The sequence below is a fragment of the Ranitomeya variabilis genome, chromosome 6 (genome assembly GCF_051348905.1).
Source record: "Ranitomeya variabilis isolate aRanVar5 chromosome 6, aRanVar5.hap1, whole genome shotgun sequence".
NCBI classification, from domain to species: Eukaryota; Metazoa; Chordata; class Amphibia; order Anura; family Dendrobatidae; genus Ranitomeya; species Ranitomeya variabilis.
The window spans coordinates 524,693,397-524,714,813 of record NC_135237.1 but is presented as its reverse complement, the minus strand read 5'-3'; the positions used below and the strand labels follow the sequence as shown (position 1 = coordinate 524,714,813).

General features: G+C 42.1%; 1 protein-coding gene across 1 annotated transcript in view; it reads right to left on the bottom strand.

The window, feature by feature from the left end:
* The window catches only part of TRHR (thyrotropin releasing hormone receptor), an 84,107-nt gene extending 62,946 nt beyond the window's left edge, over window positions 1-21,161 (bottom strand). The window contains exons 1-2 of the mRNA XM_077271080.1: window positions 20,565-21,161; window positions 16,522-17,391 (exon numbers count right to left, since the gene is read on the bottom strand). Of these exons, the coding sequence (XP_077127195.1) occupies window positions 16,522-17,310 (789 nt within the window). The 5' untranslated portion in view covers window positions 17,311-17,391; window positions 20,565-21,161. The remainder of the gene's footprint in view (window positions 1-16,521; window positions 17,392-20,564) is intronic.
* Between the last annotated feature and the right edge of the window lie 256 nt (window positions 21,162-21,417).

Genomic DNA, 21,417 nt, shown 5'->3' with positions numbered 1-21,417 from the left:
GCATCGTTCAGCTGACTGTCATCTAATGTGTATGGCCAGCTTTAGGGTATTGTGAAAAGACACTAATATGCACTCAAATGAATACCTGCTTTCTATAGTCCCATTTTTTATACTGATAAGGGCTTAGGATGTGGTCATCATTTTTCAGGTTGAAAAATCCAAGGCTAATTTAAATGTAAATCTATGGCAGAAAACCAGAGCTGACTAATGGATTTGCAGTACTGCAGTACCACACTTCAACAAGTGGATTTGCTGCAGTCGATGGGACTTATATGTTTGTGTTGTGTATGCACAATGCCGTTTCCACAAGGGATCCTGTTATGATCTGGTGGCCTAGGAGCAGCATGAGACGCACTCTGGAGAAGGTGGTACCTGTACTGACCGCAGACCCTGAACTTAACACCGCAACTAGAAGTAGCTGTGGAATGTACCTAACACTCCCTAGACATCTCAACACAGCCGGAGGACTAAATACCCCTAGAGATAGAAAAGGGAAAACTGTCTTGCCTCAGAGAAAATCCCCAAAGGATAGACAGCCCCCCACAAATATTGAGTGTGAGAGGAGAGGGAAATAACATATGCAGACTGAAATCAGGATTTAGCAAAGGAGGCCGCTTCTAGCTAAATAGAAAGGATAGGACAGAGTACTATGCGGTCAGTATTAAAACACTAAAAAATATTCACCACAGATACAAAATCTCCACATCTAACTAAAGATATGGAGGGTATATCTGCATCTCCAGAGATACCAGTTTGGCTCAACAAATCCTTATACAGACCAAGCTGGACAAGAGGACAAGACAAAACATGAAAAAGAACTGAACAATAAGGCCCACTGGAACATGACGGGAAGACAACCAGAACAAATCCCCAACCCGAAGCCGGGAACCCACACACCGACGACGGTTAGCAAAACTCTGAGCCTCCTCCTGAGACAACACCAAATTGTCCACAACATGAGCCCAAATTTGCTGCAACCTGTCAACCACAGAATCCACCCCAGGACAATCAGAAGGCTCAACCTGCCCTGAAGAAAAACGAGGATGAAAACCAGAATTACAAAAGAAGGGTGAAACCAAGGTAGCAGAACTAGCCTGATTATTAAGGGCAAACTCGGCCAATGGCAAGAAAGCCACCCAATCATCCTGATCAGCAGACACAAAGCATCTCAAATAAGTTCCCAAAGTCTGGTTAGTTCGCTCGGTTTGGCCATTTGTCTGAGGATGAAATGCGGAAGAAAAAGACAAATCAATGCCCAGCCTAGCACAAAAGGCCCGCCAAAACCTAGAAACAAACTGGGTACCAAATGAACCATCTTAGAAAACCGGTCACAAACCACCCAGATAACCGACATCCTCTGGGAAACAGGAAGATCTGAAATAAAATCCATAGAAATATGCGTCCAAGGCCTCTCAGGAACCGGCAAAGGCAAAAGCAACCCACTAGCGTGGGAGCAGCAAGGCTTGGCCCGCGCACAAGTCCCACAGGACCGCACAAAAGAACGCACATCCCGTGACAAAGAAGGCCACCAAAAGGACCTACCAACCAAATCTCTGGTACCAAAAATCCCAGGATGGCCAGCCAACACAGAACAATGAACCTCAGAAATCACTTTACTAGTCCATCTGTTAGGAACAAACAGTTTCCCCACTGGACAGCGGTCAGGTTTATCAGCCTGAAACTCCTGAAGAACCCGTCGCAAATCAGGGGAGATGGCAGAAAGAATCACCCCTTCCTTCAGAATGCCGAACGGCTCAAGGACCCCAGGGGAATCAGGCAAAAAGCTCCTAGAGAGGGCATCAGCCTTAACATTCTTAGAACCCGGAAGATACGAGACCACAAAATTAAAACGGAAGAAAAACAGGGACCATCGGGCCTGTCTAGGATTCAGCCGTTTGGCAGACTCGAGGTAAATCAGATTCTTATGATCGGTCAAGACCACAATACGGTGCTTGGCCCCCTCAAGCCAATGTCGCCACTCCTCAAATGCCCACTTCATAGCCAACAACTCACAATTGCCGACATCATAATTGTGTTCCGCAGGCGAAAACTTTCGAGAAAAGAAGGCACACGGTTTCATCAAGGAACCATCAGAATTCCTCTGAGACAAAACGGCCCCTGCCCCAATCTCAGAAGCGTCAACCTCAACCTGAAAAGGAAGAGAAACATCCGGCTGACGCAACACAGGGGCAGAAGTAAATCGGTGTTTAAGCTCCTGAAAGGCAGCAACAGCCGCAGAGGACCAATTCGTCACATCAGCGCCTTTCTTCGTCAAATCGGTCAGGGGTTTAACCACACTGGAGAAGTTGGCAATGAAACGGTGATAAAAATTAGCAAAGCCCAAAAATTTCTGAAGGCTCTTCACGGATGTGGGCTGGATGCAATCATGAATGGCCTGAACCTTAACCGGATCCATTTCTATAGATGAGGGAGAAAAAATGAAGCCCAAAAAAGAAACCTTCTGAACTCCAAAGAGGCACTTAGACCCCTTCACAAACAAGGCATTATCACGAAGGATCTGAAATACCATCCTGACTTGTTTCACATGAGACTCCCAATCATCTGAAAAAATCAAAATATCATCCAAATACACAATCATGAATTTATCAAGATAATTCCGAAATATATCATGCATGAAGGACTGAAACACAGATGGAGCATTAGAGAGTCCGAATGGCATCACAAGGTATTCAAAATGGCCTTCGGGCGTATTAAATGCAGTTTTCCATTCGTCACCCTGCTTAATACGCACAAGATTATATGCCCCTCGAAGGTCAATCTTAGTAAACCAACTAGCCCCCTTAATCCTAGCAAACAAATCAGAAAGCAAAGGCAAAGGGTATTGGAATTTGACCGTGATCTTATTCAAGAGGCGATAATCAATACAGGGTCTCAAGGAGCCATCCTTCTTGGCAACAAAAAAAAAACCTGCTCCCAATGGTGAAGAAGATGGCCGAATATGCCCCTTCTTCAAAGACTCCTTAACATAACTCCGCATGGCGGCATGTTCTGGCACAGACAAGTTGAAAAGTCGGCCCTTAGGGAACTCACAGCCTGGAATCAAGTCAATAGCACAATCACAGTCCCTATGCGGTGGAAGGGAACTGGATTTGGGCTCATCGAATACATCCTGGAAATCTGACAAAAACTCAGGAATTTCAGAAGAGGGGGAGGAGGAAATTGACATCAAAGGAACGTCACCATGAACCCCCTGACAACCCCAACTAGTCACAGACATAGATTTCCAATCCAACACCGGATTATGCACCTGTAACCATGGGAAACCCAGCACAATAGCATCATACAAATTATGCAAAACCAGAAAACGACAATCTTCCTGGTGAGCTGGCGCCATGCACATGGTCAGCTGTGTCCAAAACTGAGGTTTATTTTTAGCCAACGGTGTAGCATCAATGCCTCTCAAAGGAATAGGACTCTGTAAAGACTGCAAGGGGAAACCACAACGTCTGGCAAATTCTAAGTCCATTAAGTTTAAAGCGGCGCCTGAATCCACAAATGCCATGACAGAAAATGACGATAATGAGCAGATCAGGGTCACAGATAACAGAAATTTAGGTTGTACAGTACTGATGGTAACGGAACTAGCGATTCTCTTGGTACGCTTAGGGCAATCCGAAATAACATGAGCAGAATCGCCGCAGTAAAAACACAACCTATTCTGACGTCTGAATCCTTGTCGTTCAGCTCTAGACACAATCCTATCACACTGCATAGGCTGAGGACTCCGCTCGGAAGACAATGTCATAGTGTGCACAACTCTGCGCTCGCGCAAGCGCCGATCAATCTGAATGGCCAGAGACATAGAATCACTCAGACCAGCAGGCGTGGGGAACCCCACCATAACATCTTTAACGGATTCAGAAAGACCCTTTCTGAAAATTGCCGCCAAGGCATCCTCATTCCATTTAGTCAGCACAGACCATTTTCTAAATTTCTGGCAATACTATTCTGCCGCTTCTTGACCCTGACACAGGGCCAACAAGGTCTTCTCAGCATGATCCACTGAATTAGGTTCATCATACAATAACCCAAGCGCCTGGAAAAAGGTGTCTACATTAAGCAAAGCCGGATTCCCAGGTTCCAGGGCAAATGCCCAATCCTGGGGGTCACCGCGCAGCAGAGATATGACAATTTTAACCTGCTGGATGGGATCACCAGAGGAACGGGGTTTCAGAGCAAAAAACAGTTTACAGTTATTTTTAAAGCTCAAAAATTTGGACCTGTCCCCCCAAAACAAATCAGGAGTTGGAATTCTAGGCTCTAAAACCGGAGTCTGAACGATATAATCGGAAATACCCTGTACTCTAGCAGCAAGTTGATCCACACGAGAAGCCAATCCCTGAACATCCATGCCAGCACCAAACTCCTGAGCCACCCAGAGGTAAAGAGGGGAAAAAAAACACAACAGACTACAGAAAAAAAAATGGCTCAGCACTTTCCTTCCCTTCTTCTGAGATGCGATTAACTCATTGTTGGCCAGTTGTACTGTTATGATCTGGTGGCCTAGGAGCAGCATGAGACGCACTCTGGAGAAGGTGGTACCTGTACTGACCGCAGACCCTGAACTTAACACCGCAACTAGAAGTAGCCGTGGAATGTACCTAACACTCCCTAGACATCTCGACACAGCCGGAGGACTAAATACCCCTAGAGATAGAAAAGGGAAAACTATCTTGCCTCAGAGAAAATCCCCAAAGGATAGACAGCCCCCCACAAATATTGACTGTGAGAGGTGTTATGATCCTAGTGGCTGAGGATCGCAAAAACGGACTAGCTAAGTTAATGAACATTGACACGAGCTCTAGGGAGGTGGTAACTGGACTGACCGCAAACCTGATCCTAACCAAACACACTAAAGGTAGCCGGTGAACGTGCCTAAAATCCTGGACGTCTCGACGCAGCCTGAGAAACTATTTACTCCTAGAGGGAAAGTAAGACCTCGCTTGCCTCAGAGAAATCACCCCAAAGATATAGGAAGCCCCCAACAAATAATAACGGTGAGGTAAGGGGAAAATACAAACGTAGAAATGAAAACGAATTCAGCAAATGAGGCCCGCTAATACTAGATAGCAGAAGACAGATAGGGAACTGTGCGGTCAGTAAAAAACCCTATGCAAAATATCCACGCTGAGAATACAAGAACCCCCACACCAGCTAATGGTGTGAGGGGAAAAACTCAGCCCCCTAGAGCTACCAGCAAGCAAGGAAATCACATATTAGCAAGCTGGACAAGAAACAAAAATAAACCAAGAAACATATGACCACTAATGATTAGTGTTGAGCATTCCGATGCTGCAAGTATCGGGTATCGGCCGATACTTGCTGTATCGGAATTCCGATACCGGGATTCCGATACTCTTGTGGTATCGGGTATCGGGTATCGCAACAACATTAATGTTAAAATGTGTAAAAGAGAGAATTAAAATAAAAAATATCGCTATACTCACCTCTCCGACGCAGCCGGGACTTCAGCGAGGGAACCGGCAGCGTTGTTTGTTTAAAATTCGCGCTATTACTTGGTTACGTGAATTCCCGGCTTGTGATTGGTCAGGTCGGCCACGTTGCCGGGACGCGGACCAATCACAGCAAGCCGTGACGAAATTACGTCACGGCTTGCTGTGATTGGTCCGCGTCCCGGCAATATGGCCGCCCTGACCAATCACAAGCCGTGACGTCACGGGAGGCTGGACACGCGCCCATTTTAAAATGAGCGCGTCCAGCCTCCCGGCTTGTGATTGGTTGACCGCGGCGCAACCAATCACAAGCCGTGACGTCACGGGAGGCTGGACACGCGCCCATTTTAAAATGAGCGCGTCCAGCCTCCCGGCTTGTGATTGGTTGACCGCGGCGCAACCAATCACAAGCCGTGACGTCACGGGAGGCTGGACACGCGCCCATTTTAAAATGAGCGCGTGTCCAGCCTCCCGTGACGTCACGGCTTGTGATTGGTCAGGGCGGCCATATTGCCGGGACGCGGACCAATCACAGCAAGCCGTGACGTAATTTCGTCACGGCTTGCTGTGATTGGTCCGCGTCCCGGCAACATGGCCGACCTGACCAATCACAAGCCGGGAATTCACGTAACCAAGTAATAGCGCGAATTTTAAACAAACAACGCTGCCGGTTCCCTCGCTGAGGTCCCGGCTGCGTCGGACAGGTGAGTATAGCGATATTTTTTATTTTAATTCTTTCTTTTACACATTTATATGGTTCCCAGGGCCTGAAGGAGAGTTTCCTCTCCTTCAGACCCTGGGAACCATCAGGAATACCGTCCGATACCTGAGTCCCATTGACTTGTATTGGTATCGGGTATCGGTATCGGATTGGATCCGATACTTTGCCGGTATCGGCCGATACTTTCCGATACCGATACTTTCAAGTATCGGACGGTATCGCTCAACACTACTAATGATCAAAAAATGAACAAAGAAAAACTTAGCTTCTCTTGAAGAGACTGATAACGAAGGCATGCAGGAGAGCTCCAAAATAGCACTGAAGACATTGACAGCAGGCAACAACTGATAGTCCAGGTGAGCTATATAGGAAACCAGCTAACAGATAACGAGACAGCTGATCCAGCCTCAGACCTGCAGAATGACACAAAGAGCCACCAGAGGGAGCCCAAAGACAGCACTCACACAGTACCACTTGTGACCACAAGAGGGAGCCCAAAAACAGAGTTCACAACAGAGAGGAGAGGGAAATAACATACGCAGACTGAAATCAGGATTTAGCAAAGGAGGCCACTTCTAGCTAAATAGAAAGGATAGGACAGAGTACTATGCGGTCAGTATTAAAACACTAAAAAATATCCACCACAGAAAATACAAAATCTCCACATCTAACTAAAGATATGGAGGGTATATCTGCCTCTCCAGAGATACCAGTTTGGCTGAACAAATCCTTATACAGAACAAGCTGGACAAGACAAAACATGAAAAAGAACTGAACAATAAGGCCCACAGCATGTGGACTGCAAAAAACAAGGCCAGAACTTAACTTTGATGAAATGAACAGCAAAGAAGGAGAGACCAGGCAGGGATGTGAATCCTCCAGGAACAATTGGACAACTGGCACTGACTAAAGTGTCAAACAAGACTAAATAGCCCAGTCAGACTTGAAATAAGTGGACACACCTGATGAATGCTGCGATCCAAAGACAGCAGCACTACCACTTATAACCACTGGAGGGAGCCCAAGAGCAGAATTCACAACAGAATCCATCTCAAGCATTGACATGTCAATTTCTTTTTTTTCTGTGATACAGATTTCACATCAGTTCTTGTAAAAGTAATTCTGTATGAAAGGCACCACTAATTGGACATGGATTTGACCCTGAAATTTAGCAGCAAAATTTTATTTTGTACAGGAAATGGTCACTGTACATTTAATTGAAGTTGTATAATAGATGCTGGCATGACATGCTTCTCTTTAGTCTTTGAATCATATTATTTTTCTTGTGGTTTATTAGACACTGTGTTTTCATTTTAAGAGTATTTGATGACTATTATTGTCTCAAACATTTTTTGAGATGTGGTATCCTTCGCAGGTATTGTTAGAAGAAACACATTCACATTTAACTCCTTCTAGCTCCAAAGGAAGTAAACGCTTAGATTTTGCTCATCAGTTACACCCATTTGCATATAAAATACATATAGATCCACAGGCATTTGCATATTCTAGCTTCAGGGTTATCCAGAGGTTGAGGAATTCCAGAACCCCTTCTTGCCTTGTTTTAGAAGACTAAAAAAATTAAGGGTCGAATTGGTGAGGACTGATGTGGGTTCAGCCATGAAAATACCCACTCAATGTTTTTTATCATCATGTCGGAATGGGACTTTCCAATATTTACAGTGTCTACAGTGCAATCATATAATAAAGGGGGATAAAATCCACCACCACATACTGGTGAGGGGGATACCTGTTAAAGGTTTTTTTTTACCTGTGAATTTTCTAACATAATACATAGAATTCAGTGCCCACGTGGCCTTATGTATGAAGAGTAAACTACACAACATGTGCGCGATGGAATATCTCAACATAAGTCGAGTATACGGTGTAGGTAAATGGTTTAACCCTTACCATATTGTTTTTCGGAAGCAAAACACACAGTGTCCCAATTAAGGTTTCAAATACTGGGACAGCTTTCATCTCTTAGGCGAGGGGAGGACCAACTAAAATTATTAAAACAATGTGAAGTGTTCTGGATTCGCAATTTACAAATTTTAATCAGGTACTATGACGTATCTCGTTATATTTAAGATTTATTCCTAATTGTTATATCTTTCTTTTTCCTACAGAATCGTTAGAATTTGGTGACGACCACTCTTCACTTGGGTATGACGGCATCTGTCACTGTCTTCTGAAGGTTCCGCACGTGCAGACAGACTTGCCGCATTCCAGAGGGGTGGTATACCCATCTCCATGTGGGGTACGATTTAATATACTACATACATACCAAAAAGACATATTATTGCATATTACTACATAGCGCTCCACTTATATGTCCGTGCCCCCTTCTGTATGATCACATAATTCATTGCTATACTGTATAATATGTGGTTTTGATAAGTGTGGTTGTGCACCATTTTTCTTTTTGCCTGATATAACATTTCACTAACTAGTTGGCGGCATGGTAACACATAGTGACAGAAAATCTCCTAAATCACATGATGGGTGGGTGGTACCATTGCCATCATTGGAGGTGTATCACAGGACCACACGTCACTAAAGATGGGTCACTTGATCCCACGGTTAAGGGAGTTGTCAATCTATGCCGGATTTGTCTCTGCCAGATAACACGTCTAGCGGTGACTTAGGTCATGGGGCGGTACCCTTTCCGTCACACGCTGCGAACACTTGCGGTTATGGAGTTTAAAACTCCCAGTGTTATTGAGCATAGGTAGCGCACAGCAACATGTGGCATATATCCAACATAGCGCAAATATTCAATCTATTCTCTGTAATCCGATAAGCTTATCATTTATTTTTCAGCTCCTTTTTTTCTCTACAAATGGGTTTCCCACTATGACATTAAAGAGCTCACTGGAGGTGGCTCTGACTTTTTGTCTCACTTAATTTCCACTCTTTATGATAGAGGTCATGCATGTATATATCTCTGAAATAAGGATTTAATCCATCTGTGTACATAGTTTTGGATATAAAATAAATGAATGTGATATTTGGATAAATTACATCTTTATATCTCATGTACAGCACCATGGACTTAATGGTGCTATATAAATAAAGAATAATTTAAGATATGATGTTATATTTCTTATTATGTAGAACACTGATTGTCTAAAACCCTAGAATCATGAGAAAATGTATTGTCTATGAATGTAAATAAATATTTCTGATATATTTATTTAACATTTTTGAATTTACACTGTATTTTTTGTGTCACACAGAGTTTGATGAAGACCCATACTGTAGGGTCGAAACGTAACTTTATTTGATTGCCTTGTAAATAAAACAAAAGCATTTTTCTTGAATTCTTGAGTGCCGAGTACGTAATTTCAGTATTTGTGCGGAGTGGAGCCCTTACTCGAGCACCATTTCCTGAGTGCCATATACCTATTATATATTATTGTCTCATTGCTCACGACCAACCCTCAGTGTTGATGTTCTATAATAATAATATAATAATATATAATTCAAAAATACATTGAAAAGTAAAACAAAAATAGTGCCTTTTTTATCTATTTTTATTGGCAATTTAGTATCTATCACCTCTGACCCATAAAGGAGTTGTATGACATATATGTTTATTATAGTGAATATTGTCTTAGAAACAAACAGAATGATATCACCTTTGCCCTTTTTTGCTGAGAAGAAACTGTATTCATTAAGAGCACATTCAACAATATACTGAAAATGTAACACAGAGATACTAATGTGCTGACACTTATGTAATCCATTCCCATGGTAGTTGAGCCAGATGAATAAATAGAAAGTGGTAGGCTTAATGTAAGGACCACTACATCATTTGTTTTGTGCCACCCATGAACCATCTGATATCTTTATTGATATTTGGAAAAAAATAAAATGCATAGATAAATCAATACGAATGTCACAATAAAGGCAAGACATATAGGAAAATAAAATGTAATTTATATATGTAATTTTTTTATTATTTGATATTTTATCAGGAATTGTACCACCTTTGTTCATAGGTTGTTACTGGTATTGCAACTGCTACCCATTCAAGTAAATATCACTGAGCTGAGTTGTAATGCCTCAATTTCCGATTACTTATTTTTCCATTGCTTCAAATTTATTTGAAGGAAAAGCATGCACTTGATTTTTTACCTGCTTGGCCCTTCCTCTAATGTGCGAAAAGTCGTAAGTGACATCACATACATAAACAGTCTAGTGAAAACTTGCTTCCAGTGCATATACTTGGCTCTCCAACAAATTTATATGTTGTCGTAAGTGACATCACATATATAAAAAGTCTAGTGAAAACTTGCTTACAGCGCCCATGCTCGGCCCTTCCTCCAATATGCAAATTGTCGTAAGTGACATCACATACAGTACAGACCAAAAGTTTGGACACACCTTCTCATTTAAAGATTTTTCTTTATTTAAATGACTATGAAAATTGTAAATTCACACTGAAGGCATCAAAACTATGAATTAACACATGTGGAATTATATACTTAACAAAAAAGTGTGAAACAGCTGAAAATATGTCTTATATTCTAGGCTCTTCAAAGTAGCCAACTTTTGCTTTGATGACTGCTTTGCACACTCTTGGCATTCGCTTGATGAGCTTCAAGAGGTAGTCACTGGGAATGGTTTTCACTTCACAGGTGTGCCCTGTCAGGTTTACTAAGTGGGATTTCTTGCCTTATAAATGGTGTTGGGACCATCAATTGTGTCGTGCAGAAGTCTGGTGGATACATAGCTCACAGTCCTACTGAATAGACTGTTAGAATTTGTATTATGGCAAGAAAAAAGCAGCTAAGTAAAGAAAAACCAGTGTCCATCATTACTTTAAGAAATGGAGGTCAGTCAGTCTGAAAAATTGGGAATACTTTGAAAGTGTACCCAAGTGCAGTGGCAAAAACCATCAAGCACTACAAAGAAACTGGCTCACATGAGGACCGCCCCAGGAAAGGAAGACCAAGAGTCACCTCTGCTTCTGAGGATAAGTTTATCCGAGTCATCAGCCTCAGAAATCGCAGGTTAACAGCTGCTCAGATTAGAGACCAGGTCAATGCCACACAGAGTTCTAGCAGCAGACACATCTCTACAACAACTGTTAAGAGGAGACTTTGTGCAGCAGGGCTTCATGGTAAAATAGCTGATAGGAAACCACTGCTAAGGACAGGCAACAAGCAGAAGAGACTTGTTTGGGCTAAAGAACACAAGGAATGGACACTAGACTAGTGGAAATCCGTGCTTTGGTCTGATGAGTCCAAATTTGAGATCTTTGGTTCCAACCACTGTATCTTTGTGCGACATAGAAAAGGTGAACGGCTGGACTCTACATGCCTGGTTCCCACCGTGAAGCATGGAGGAGGATGTGTGATAGCGTGGGGGTGCTTTGTTGGTGACACTGTTGGGGATTTATTCAAAATTGAAGGCATACTGAACCAGCAAGGCTACCACAGCATCTTGCAGTGGCATGCTATTCCATCCGGTTTGCGTTTAGTTGGACCATCATTTATTTTTCAACAGGCTGTGTAAGGGCTATTTGACCAAGAAGGAGAGTGATGGGGTGCTACGCCAGATGACCTGGCCTCCACAGTCACCAGACCTGAACCCAATCGAGATGGTTTGGGGTGAGCTGGCCCGCATAGTGAAGGCAAAAGGGCCAACAAGTGCTAAGCATCTCTGGGAACTCCTTCAAGATTGTTGGAAGACCATTCCCGGTGACTACCTTTTGAAGGTCATCAAGAAAATACCAATAGTGTGCAAAGCAGTCATCAAAGCAAAAGGTGGCTACTTCGAAGAACCTAGAATATAAGACATATTTTCAGTTGTTTCACACTTTTTTGTTAAATATATAATTCCACATGTGTTAATTCATAGTTTTGATGCCTTCAGTGTGAATGCATAATTTTCATAGTCATGAAAATACAGAATAATCTTTAAATGAGAAGGTGTGTCCAAACTTTTGGTCTGTACTGTACATAAAACATCTAGTGAAAACTTGCTTACAGCCCACATGCCTGGCCCTTCCTCCAATGTGCAAGTTGTCATAAGTGATATCACATAAACAGTCTAATGAAAACTTGCTTACAGTTTTTGTGTAATTCAAACAGTCTACATGATCTGTGAGATAGACCACTTTAGTCTGCAAATGTATGCTACATTATTTATGATGAGTAAGTTCAGGGAAGACACACTCAGAGTAAAATGATAAGAATGTGATTGGGCATGTTGCTGGAAGAAAAAGTCAAGTGTGATGTAACCCACAATGAGAAAGGCAGATTTGTGGGGACATTATTAATTTTTTATTATTTTATAATTATAGAAAAATGCAAAAAATAAACAGTTTGTCCTGGATAACGCCTTTAAACAAAGTTGTCCCAACTTTTGGCATCTCTGGGTCACATTGGAATAAGAAGAGTTGTCTTGGGCCGCACATTAAATACACAAACAATAACAAAAGTGTCACGGGGCTACCCCAACAGAGCCAGAAGACCGCAGCATCTGGTTGCTCCTACTCCGTTGCTGAGAAGAAGCACTTCTCCGGTTTATTAAACATGTTTATTTCTTCCAGCAGAACAGGGGTTAATCGGCCATGTTGGAAATTCCTGTGTTCAGCTGTGCTCGGTTAGCCACTCCTTTTCTCTATAAAATCTGGGCTCTATTATCTAGTCCTTGTCAGGTTTAGCACTTGCTGGATGACAATAGGAGGGAGAGAAGTTGGTTTAAGAAGGATTGCTGGAGGAGTTAGAAGCAACTGTTGTGTGGTTTGTATGCTTGTTAATTCCTTATCCTTCCCTATTTTGCTTTCTTCCCCTTCCTTGACACCCTAGTGGATTCCTCTATTATATGTGAGTGAATATTTTGCGTGTGTGGAGTTTTCAGTTTACCCTTGTCTTTGCTGCATTGTTTGTCGGTTTGGTGTACTGCATGCACAGTAGGGCCCCCGTTTCCCTGAGTGTGGGAAAGGGACAGACAAAGGGCTAACTTAGGAGATAAGGTAAGGGCAGAGGCCCCAGTGTCTTCGCCATCTGAAGTATCCCGGGAAACAGAGCAAGCTAGGGCACCCCCTAGTGTTAGGGCTAGGAAAGATGCCTCTGGTCCCAGGTCACTCGACAGTTGTGTCATGACATTAACTCTGACCGCAATCATTTTTCTGATCCATGATGGATCCAATCTCAGCTCTGACAGGGAAATTGCAGCAGCTCAGTTTGTAGGTGGCGGATTTGTGCATGATGGTTTTACAACACCCTGTTACATCTGGTGTGGGGATCTGGCTCTCTAGGCATTTCATTGTGGAGCCCAAGGTCCCTTTACCGGACAAGTTCTCTGAGGGGCGTGACAAGTTTGTTGTTTTCCATGAGGTCAGTAAACTTTACTTCCGGTTACATCTGGTATTCTCAGGTACAGAGGAGCAATGTGTGGGGATTGTTATCTCGCTCCTTCAGGGGGCCCCTCAAGCATGGGCATTTTCTTTTCTGTCTGATTCACAGTCACTCCAGATGGTAGAGGGATTTTGTCAGGCACTGGGCCTTGTATATGATGACCCAAATCGTGTCCCCATGGCTGAGTCCTCTATAAGCCAACTTCAGCAAGGAGGCCACCTGGTGAAGATATATTGCTCTGAGTTCTGGAGGTAGGCCACCGCCGCTAGGTGGAATGACCCTGCACTCCGCAGTCAGTTCTGTGAGGACCTCTCAGTTAGAGTAAAAGATACTTTAGCCCTATATGAAACTTATTACTTCTTTGAGACAGCCATGTCTCTGGCAATCCGGGTTGATTGCCATCTTCGCCAGAGACATAGGGAGTCACCTCTGGCAGTGGGAGGTCCGGGGTCGAGGGTGGTCTGTGACGAGCCAACTGAGGAACCCATGCAGGTGGGGGTGGCATTTCATCTAGGCAAATTGTCTGTAGTCCGGCGTAAGGGGTGTTTGTGTTTGTGTTTGTGTTTGTGTCCATCCCGACCTCTATTTAAACAGCCGCTGGAAAACTAGTGTGCCCGGGTTGCGGGGAGGCCGGAGACTTGCGGCTACATGTGGGGGCCATACACACTGAGGTGTTAAAATGCTATGTGCTTGAGGGCCTGCTCATGCCTGTGGTACTGGGACTTCCTTGGCTCGCTCTGCACAATCCGGTAATTGATTGGCAGACACAGGAAGTGGCTAAATGGAGTACATACTGTCAAGGACAATACTTTATCCTTCAGACTTTGGGGATTTGTCTGTCGATTTTATTACCTATCTTCCCATCTCTGTAGGGAATACTATAAACCTGGTGGGGGTGGACAAGTTCAGTAAAATGACTCATTTTATTGCTTTACCAGCTTTGCCTAACGCCAAATCTCTGGAGCAAATTTTCATCAAGGAAATAATTAGACTGCATGGGATGTCTACCGATATTGTTTCTGATAGGGGGGTGCAGTTTATCTCCAAATTTGAAGGGTGTTTTGCACTCATCTGAGGATCCATTTGTCCTTTTCTTCTGCTTTTCACTCGAAGTCTAATGGCAGACTGAACGGGTCAACCAGAATTTAGAGAGACATATCTCAGATATTTTGTGTCTGAGAATCAGGAGGACTGGGTTACCTACTTACCATTGGTTGAATTTATGGTAAATAATCATTGTCAGGAATCAACCGGTAAGTCGCTGTTTTTCGGGGCATATGGAGTCCATCCTCAGTTTAGTTCTTTCAATGGTAATCACCCTTCTGAATGGTTTTCATCTTCCATTTCTACCATATAGCAGGGGGTGACTAATAATTTGCGATAGATGGGTTCAATATATAAGAGTGTGGCTGATAGGACGCATTTGGTGGGTCCGGACCGAGTTTTGCTGCCTGAGTGCCATAAAGGATTTTATTGGGAATCCATCACCACAAAGCTCAATTTGTTTCCACTTCAGCTAAAGAATATTAGTTATTGTGCCTCAAAGCATATGTGCCTTATTGAAATTATATCTATGATACTTGGGTGCCTCTTCGTTTGCATTAGTTTTATGAACTATATCTTCAACATTCTCTAGGAGGTGACTATGACCAGTTGCACAACATATGTCTATCTTTCTTAACTCTCTTCTTTTTACATCTTAAAAGAAAACCCCTTTAATAAAGACCAGATTTAGGAATCTCCATCCCCAAGTGCAGCAAAATATTCAAAACCTGATACTTATGATCAGTAGTGTAGCTACCGGGGGAGCAGAGCGGGCAGCCACCTGGTGCTACTTTACTGTTAACTATCTGCATGTGTAGTGTGCTCAAACAGTTAAACTCTGCGGCAGAGCAGGTAGACTCGATCTCCCTGTACTGCCATCTGCTATGGGGTCCGTGAGCGGTGAGGGGGGGTGGGTATGGCGTCATGCTCCCTCTCCCTTCACTCCCCCTCTGCGTCTGGCGTCCACTGTGCTGAGATGAAAGGGTGTTCGGAGCAGCAGGGGAACGAGGAGAGGTGAGTATTGTATTTTTTTTATTGGGAGTGCATTATATTGTATATGCTATACAGGCTTATGGGGAGTGCATTATACTATATAGAGGCATATGGGGAGTGCAGTATACTACATGGAAGCCTATGGGGAGTGCATTATACTATATGGAGGCCTATGTGGTGTGCATTATACTATATGGAGGCCTATGGGGAGTGCATTAAACTATATGCAGGCCTATGGGAATTGCATTATACTATATATAGAGGCCTATGGTGAGTGTTTTATACTATATGGAGACCTATATACATACGGCAACAGTGACTCAGCATTGGGGTATCAATAGGATGAGTTTGTGCAGGTTGGGAATAGATGAGGCTGTTCTGGAAATGTGAGAAGTCAAATGTGACTTTGATGTAATCTCTGCAGCTGAGTCCTTGCTGGAAGAAGTCATGTCGGTCTGGGCCAGATCAAAAAGATGGGAAAAGTGAACGATTGCATCAGAAAGAATGTCAACTGTAAGTCACTATCTGTAACTGTACTGTAATCTCTTGTATGTTCTGCAGGACTGGTATCTTCCACTACATGGTCACCACATGCAGTAATATCAGTGTTGGTCCTTGTATAGAGATTATTTTTAGTAACAGCCCGGACATCTGCTGACGTTCTCCTACATCTACTATTAGGGTACACCACCATAGTTATAATAATCAGGGTTACCTGGTTAGGGGCCCACTCAGAAGTTTTGCGCCCCCTGAATGAAAACCCTAGCTATGCCTCTGCTTATGATACAGACATTATAACTACTACAGTTCAGGAACTTTCAGAACATGCATAATCAACATCTTAGCAAGCCAATTTACACTAATGAATTATATAGTCTATAGCAAATAATCGTGATTCTTGAGAAATAAAAGTACTTACCTGTCGTCTAGAAGATATTGTGTTATTGGAACATCTACTGGATAACTTGGAGTTGTAGACCTTGTTTTGATGAGTTGAATCATTTCTCCAGGTCTTTGAGTTTTCCTTTGGATCGGATGGTATGGGGTTTAGAAATAAAATTCTTGCGATAAGTCCATAAAGCACAGTTGCTAATGTCATTGGTACGGCATAAAATATACCAAAATCTATCAAGTAGATTGGAGAATAGTAACTCCGGTCAACTTTGTAGCCGCAACTCACCACAGTTGCATCTCTGTAGACAGTCGTGTTGAGGTCAAGTAGAAAAAACCACATCATGCAGTAAAGTGAGGTAAAGACCCAAACAAACACGATTATCTTCTTTGCTCTGGAAATGGTGCATAGAAACTGAGCTTTGATAGGATGGCAGATTGCAAGGTATCTTTCAATGGTGAAAGCAGTGATAGAACAAGATGAAGCATTAATACCCAAATACTGGAGGAAAGTTATGCATAGACATCCCATATATCCATAGACCCATGAGCCATAGACACTGTCGGTGATGTTGGGAAGTCCTGCTGCCACCAGGACCATTAGATCGGCAATTGCGAGGCTTACAAGATAACAGTTGGTTGGAGTCCTCATGTGCTTAGTCCTAAGTACTACCAGAACCACCATGATGTTGCCAACAATCCCAAGTCCACAGATTACAACCACCAGAAAAATAGTGACCACTTGGTACTCCACGCTGTTCCATTCTGGGTCTTGAAATATTGAGTTATTCAGGTCAGTGAAATTCTGATTTTCCATGTTCACAATGATAGAGAAGCCTCGAGGTATAAACGTGGCTTTTTTACATCATCTTAAAGTAATACTTCATCCAAGAGTTTCCTATGGGGGGAAAACGATCAGTATATATTATTATCAGAATATAACATGGAACAATGTGATCGTTTATCTGGCCGAGGAGAGATCAGTTTCCATATTGTACTCATATTTACAAATGTTTGTATTTTGACCCTGTTTCAATTCATTTGCACCACAAAAGAGATTTTATTTCTCTATTTCACAGTTTGTATTGTTACTCCCCATAGACAGTCACCATGGCCATCTAAAACAGCCACCAATTACGTCATTATGGACAGTATGTTATTTTGGTGGAAGCTAAACAATGGAGGGACAGAGATGGAGCAAAGACTGATAGAGACCAAGCAAGGTCAGTAGTGGGTCAACTAAATTACAGAGCGTATTTCTGAATATTGAGGACCTTTGGTTGCAATTTTTAGATTAGAAACCCTTTTAACTCTGTAAAAGTGTAATATATTGTGTTATTGTTTTGCTTTTTTCCTTTCCCTCATACTGTGAAACATCAGCATTGATTCCTGAATGACAGGATTTAACATCAGTGTATGACCAATGAGGGACTGACCAACATTTGACCAAGTAGGGATTGACTCTCTGGGACATCCCAACTGACAGCATGAAAGGATGAGCTGTAGTACAAGACACTGCCATCTTTTATGTATAAGAATATAGTGATGAACGTGATGGGGCTGGGATGGGCCTTCAATGTTTAAGGCCCAGAGAACTCTTTTCAGTCCTGGTCTGAAATCCTACCATGTATGTTGGCATACGTTTCCTGTATGGGCTTGCTCACATTATAGTCTAATACAGAACATTGCAATGCGAAAAAAACATCACATTGCACTCTGATCAATGATTCAGTGCTCATCTGCATGTTTTTTCTCAGATTGGATCGGACTGAGATAAAAATCGCAGCAAGCTGCAATTGACTGCAGAATCAGATTGCACTCGCCAATGCAAGTCAACGGGTGCAAAAAAATAATAGCGCAGCACATGGACCATGCGTGTGCCGCCAGCTTTTATGCAGACATCTCAAAAGAAATCCAACATTTCATCAGTACAGTAAATTTAAAGCCTAAAGTGTCAGAATAGAATAGATAAAAAGATGTCCGTGAGCTAAATATAATATAATAATAAATATAATATAAAGTGCTTTGCGTGTGTAGTTTTCTGTAGTTGTATTTAGCTAATAAATAATTAAATACATTTAAAAAATTGGTGTGGGCACTGGGAACCCCCTTATTTTTACTAACTACCTCAGGGAAAGTACATTGCTGTGAGCTGGTGTTATTATTCATTGAAGGGGCCAATATCCAACCAATATTCAACCGATTACTATCAGTTCACAGCTTCCAAACAGAAAATTCTAGCACTACAGAGTCAAACTGTATTTGTTAGTTATGTAGATAGATGGCTACTCTTAGTTTGCACCATTACACACCAGTTTTCTATTTGGAAGTGACAGTCAGTCTTTGGCTATTTATATATTGCCTCTGTGACCGAGCTCTCCACTCATCAGCCTGTGACAGTTTCATGGATTTCTATGATGTTGTCACGCTTGGGTCGGGAGAGTCGCGGCCAATCCCTGCACTGCGGTCCGATCTTGGACCAATTTGCATGGACGTCTACATGAGCACTAAGACTGATGCACATGTTTATAGCAGTATTTAACAGCAGATTCCCACTATGGCTTTAGGAAAATTACCATTAAAAAAAAAAAAAAAAAATTCCTTAATAATGAAGAACATAGGAGGACAATTAAGAAAGTAGATCTAATGGGTGAGATTTACTTTTATGCCTAATATTTAGACAGTGCAAACTTGGAATAGACATAGAAAATGTGCCCTTGATTCCCCAAAAAATTTCAGGAAGCCTCATCCATCCATCAGGCTGAAGCTGCATGTTTCTCCTATTTGAGGAAAGTTACCACGTACTATTCCTTATCTAGATATGGAGATTGCAGGATGAGCAAACCTGACACTACATAGGGTATTAGGAACGTGCTTAACTAGCAATTTCCGAACATCTTACTATTGAAATGGCTTTCTGCCAAAGAATGCCAATTCTTGTAGTCCCGAATCATCCAACAGCAGGACAAATACTTCATTAAACTGCTGAGCCAGCCATAACCTGCTGACATGAATGGTGACAGCCTGTGTCGGCACCCTATACAGAGAGTCCAAAACTGTGCTAGGTGTCGGCACCCTATACAGAGAGTCCGAAACTGTGCTAGTGTATACTGACAGCTCCTACAGGGCTTGTGTGAGAGGAAGGATATATGTTCCAGAGCTGATTCTGTCATTTACCAGTGCCCATAACATCTCAGGAGGACTCGTGAGGCATGTGGTGGTGGTGGAGTGGTGCCAGCCAGAAGATACCAGAGCTTCCTAAAGTGATCCCCTCCTGCAGCCTTACCTATTGCGAATGGCAAACTCAGCTCTGTTGCATTAACAACCTCAGCTAAGTTACAACTCTGTGAACATTCGGGAGGTGTTAGCTGTGCAATTGTCTAATACTGGAATAGTAATCTATCCATCCAAAATCAGAAAGTCCTAAAATATGCACACAATAAAATGTGTAGGCCATGTATATGGTCTGAATGTTAATGCAACATACAGTTTTGAGTCACAAAGGTCTATAATTTTGGATGTTACACGGGATGTATAAGGCTACGTTCTCACGATGAGTTTTTGGTGCGTATTTTCGGAAAAATGCAAGTAACCTATTTAACCTAAAGGGTTCGGAAATGCATCAAAAACTGCCCAAAAAGCTCATTGTGGAACATAGCCTAATGATGGATATCATGTCAGATCTATTATGGCTCAACATCAATATTAGGTATTGAACGTCGGATATTATTTGGGAAGACTATTATATTTGGTCTATAATGGCTAATATCTCATAGGAGGTCTGTAAGTTTAGATATTTTATATATAATAGGTCTATGATGATGAATGACGTTATAATATGTATAGCTATTATTTTATATTTTTTTTGTTTTATAAGTTATACTTAATGCAGAGGTGCTACTCCAATTCTTCCTTATCCTTGCTAATATAAAATGTATAAACCTCCTAAACACATGCTGTCTTACAAAGTCTTAAAAATTATAATTCCTTATGCAAACCTCTCATGTAAAAGCAATGATAACCAACGAGATCTCAACTAGTGATCAGCAACAGTAACAAATGACCTCCTACCTGTCCATGCTCGGGAATCCAAAGAGAAGGGTCAACCTCTTGGGATGTTCTCCAAGAGCCGAAGACAATGCGATTCCTCCTTGTCCTTGAGACAAAAATTACTTTCTAACTTTTTTCTTCTTGAATGAATGGAGTGGTGTCAAAGATGCAAATAGGAGATAAGTAATAATTCAGTGCTGGTTTTATGATGTCTCACAAGTTCCTCTGGAGCAGAATAGATGAGGAGTGACCCATCTGCTCCCAGCAGAACAGCAGCAGCACTTGAAGCAGATTTGTGATATAAGGTGGCTTTCTGTCAGATCTTAAGAAGCTGTGTAATTCATTTGATCACTACAGAGGCCAAAGGAATCAAACCCCATTGGCACACGTCTGACAGTGATGAGGAATAGCTCCCTCCTCACCAGCCCCTTCCCCTCCACATTCAGCATTCACCAGTGAAATGCAAGTATAATATAGGCAGCAAGAAGCGAGAACATCACAAATCACATCTAAGAAACCGCCTTGATTAATGCCAGGCTGCCTCTACAAAAAAAAAAAAGTCTATTCCTGAGATTGAAAGAGAGATTTAGTAGTAAAGCTTTGTATCCTGTAAATTCAGTATTTAGTATATCTACTGGTGGTGGTGAGTAAATAACACAATATACATGATAACATATAATAGTAATGCAGAAAGAAGCAAATAATTGTAGTAATAAAATTGCAATAAAACCCATCAACACTAAAAAGATTAAAATATTAGTACAATAAGGAGCCAATACAAATCATTATATCATTATAGTAACAAGATGGCAAAAAAACAAAACGACAAAGAAACATAAAATATTACTAAAATAAGAAGCTAATACAAATAATT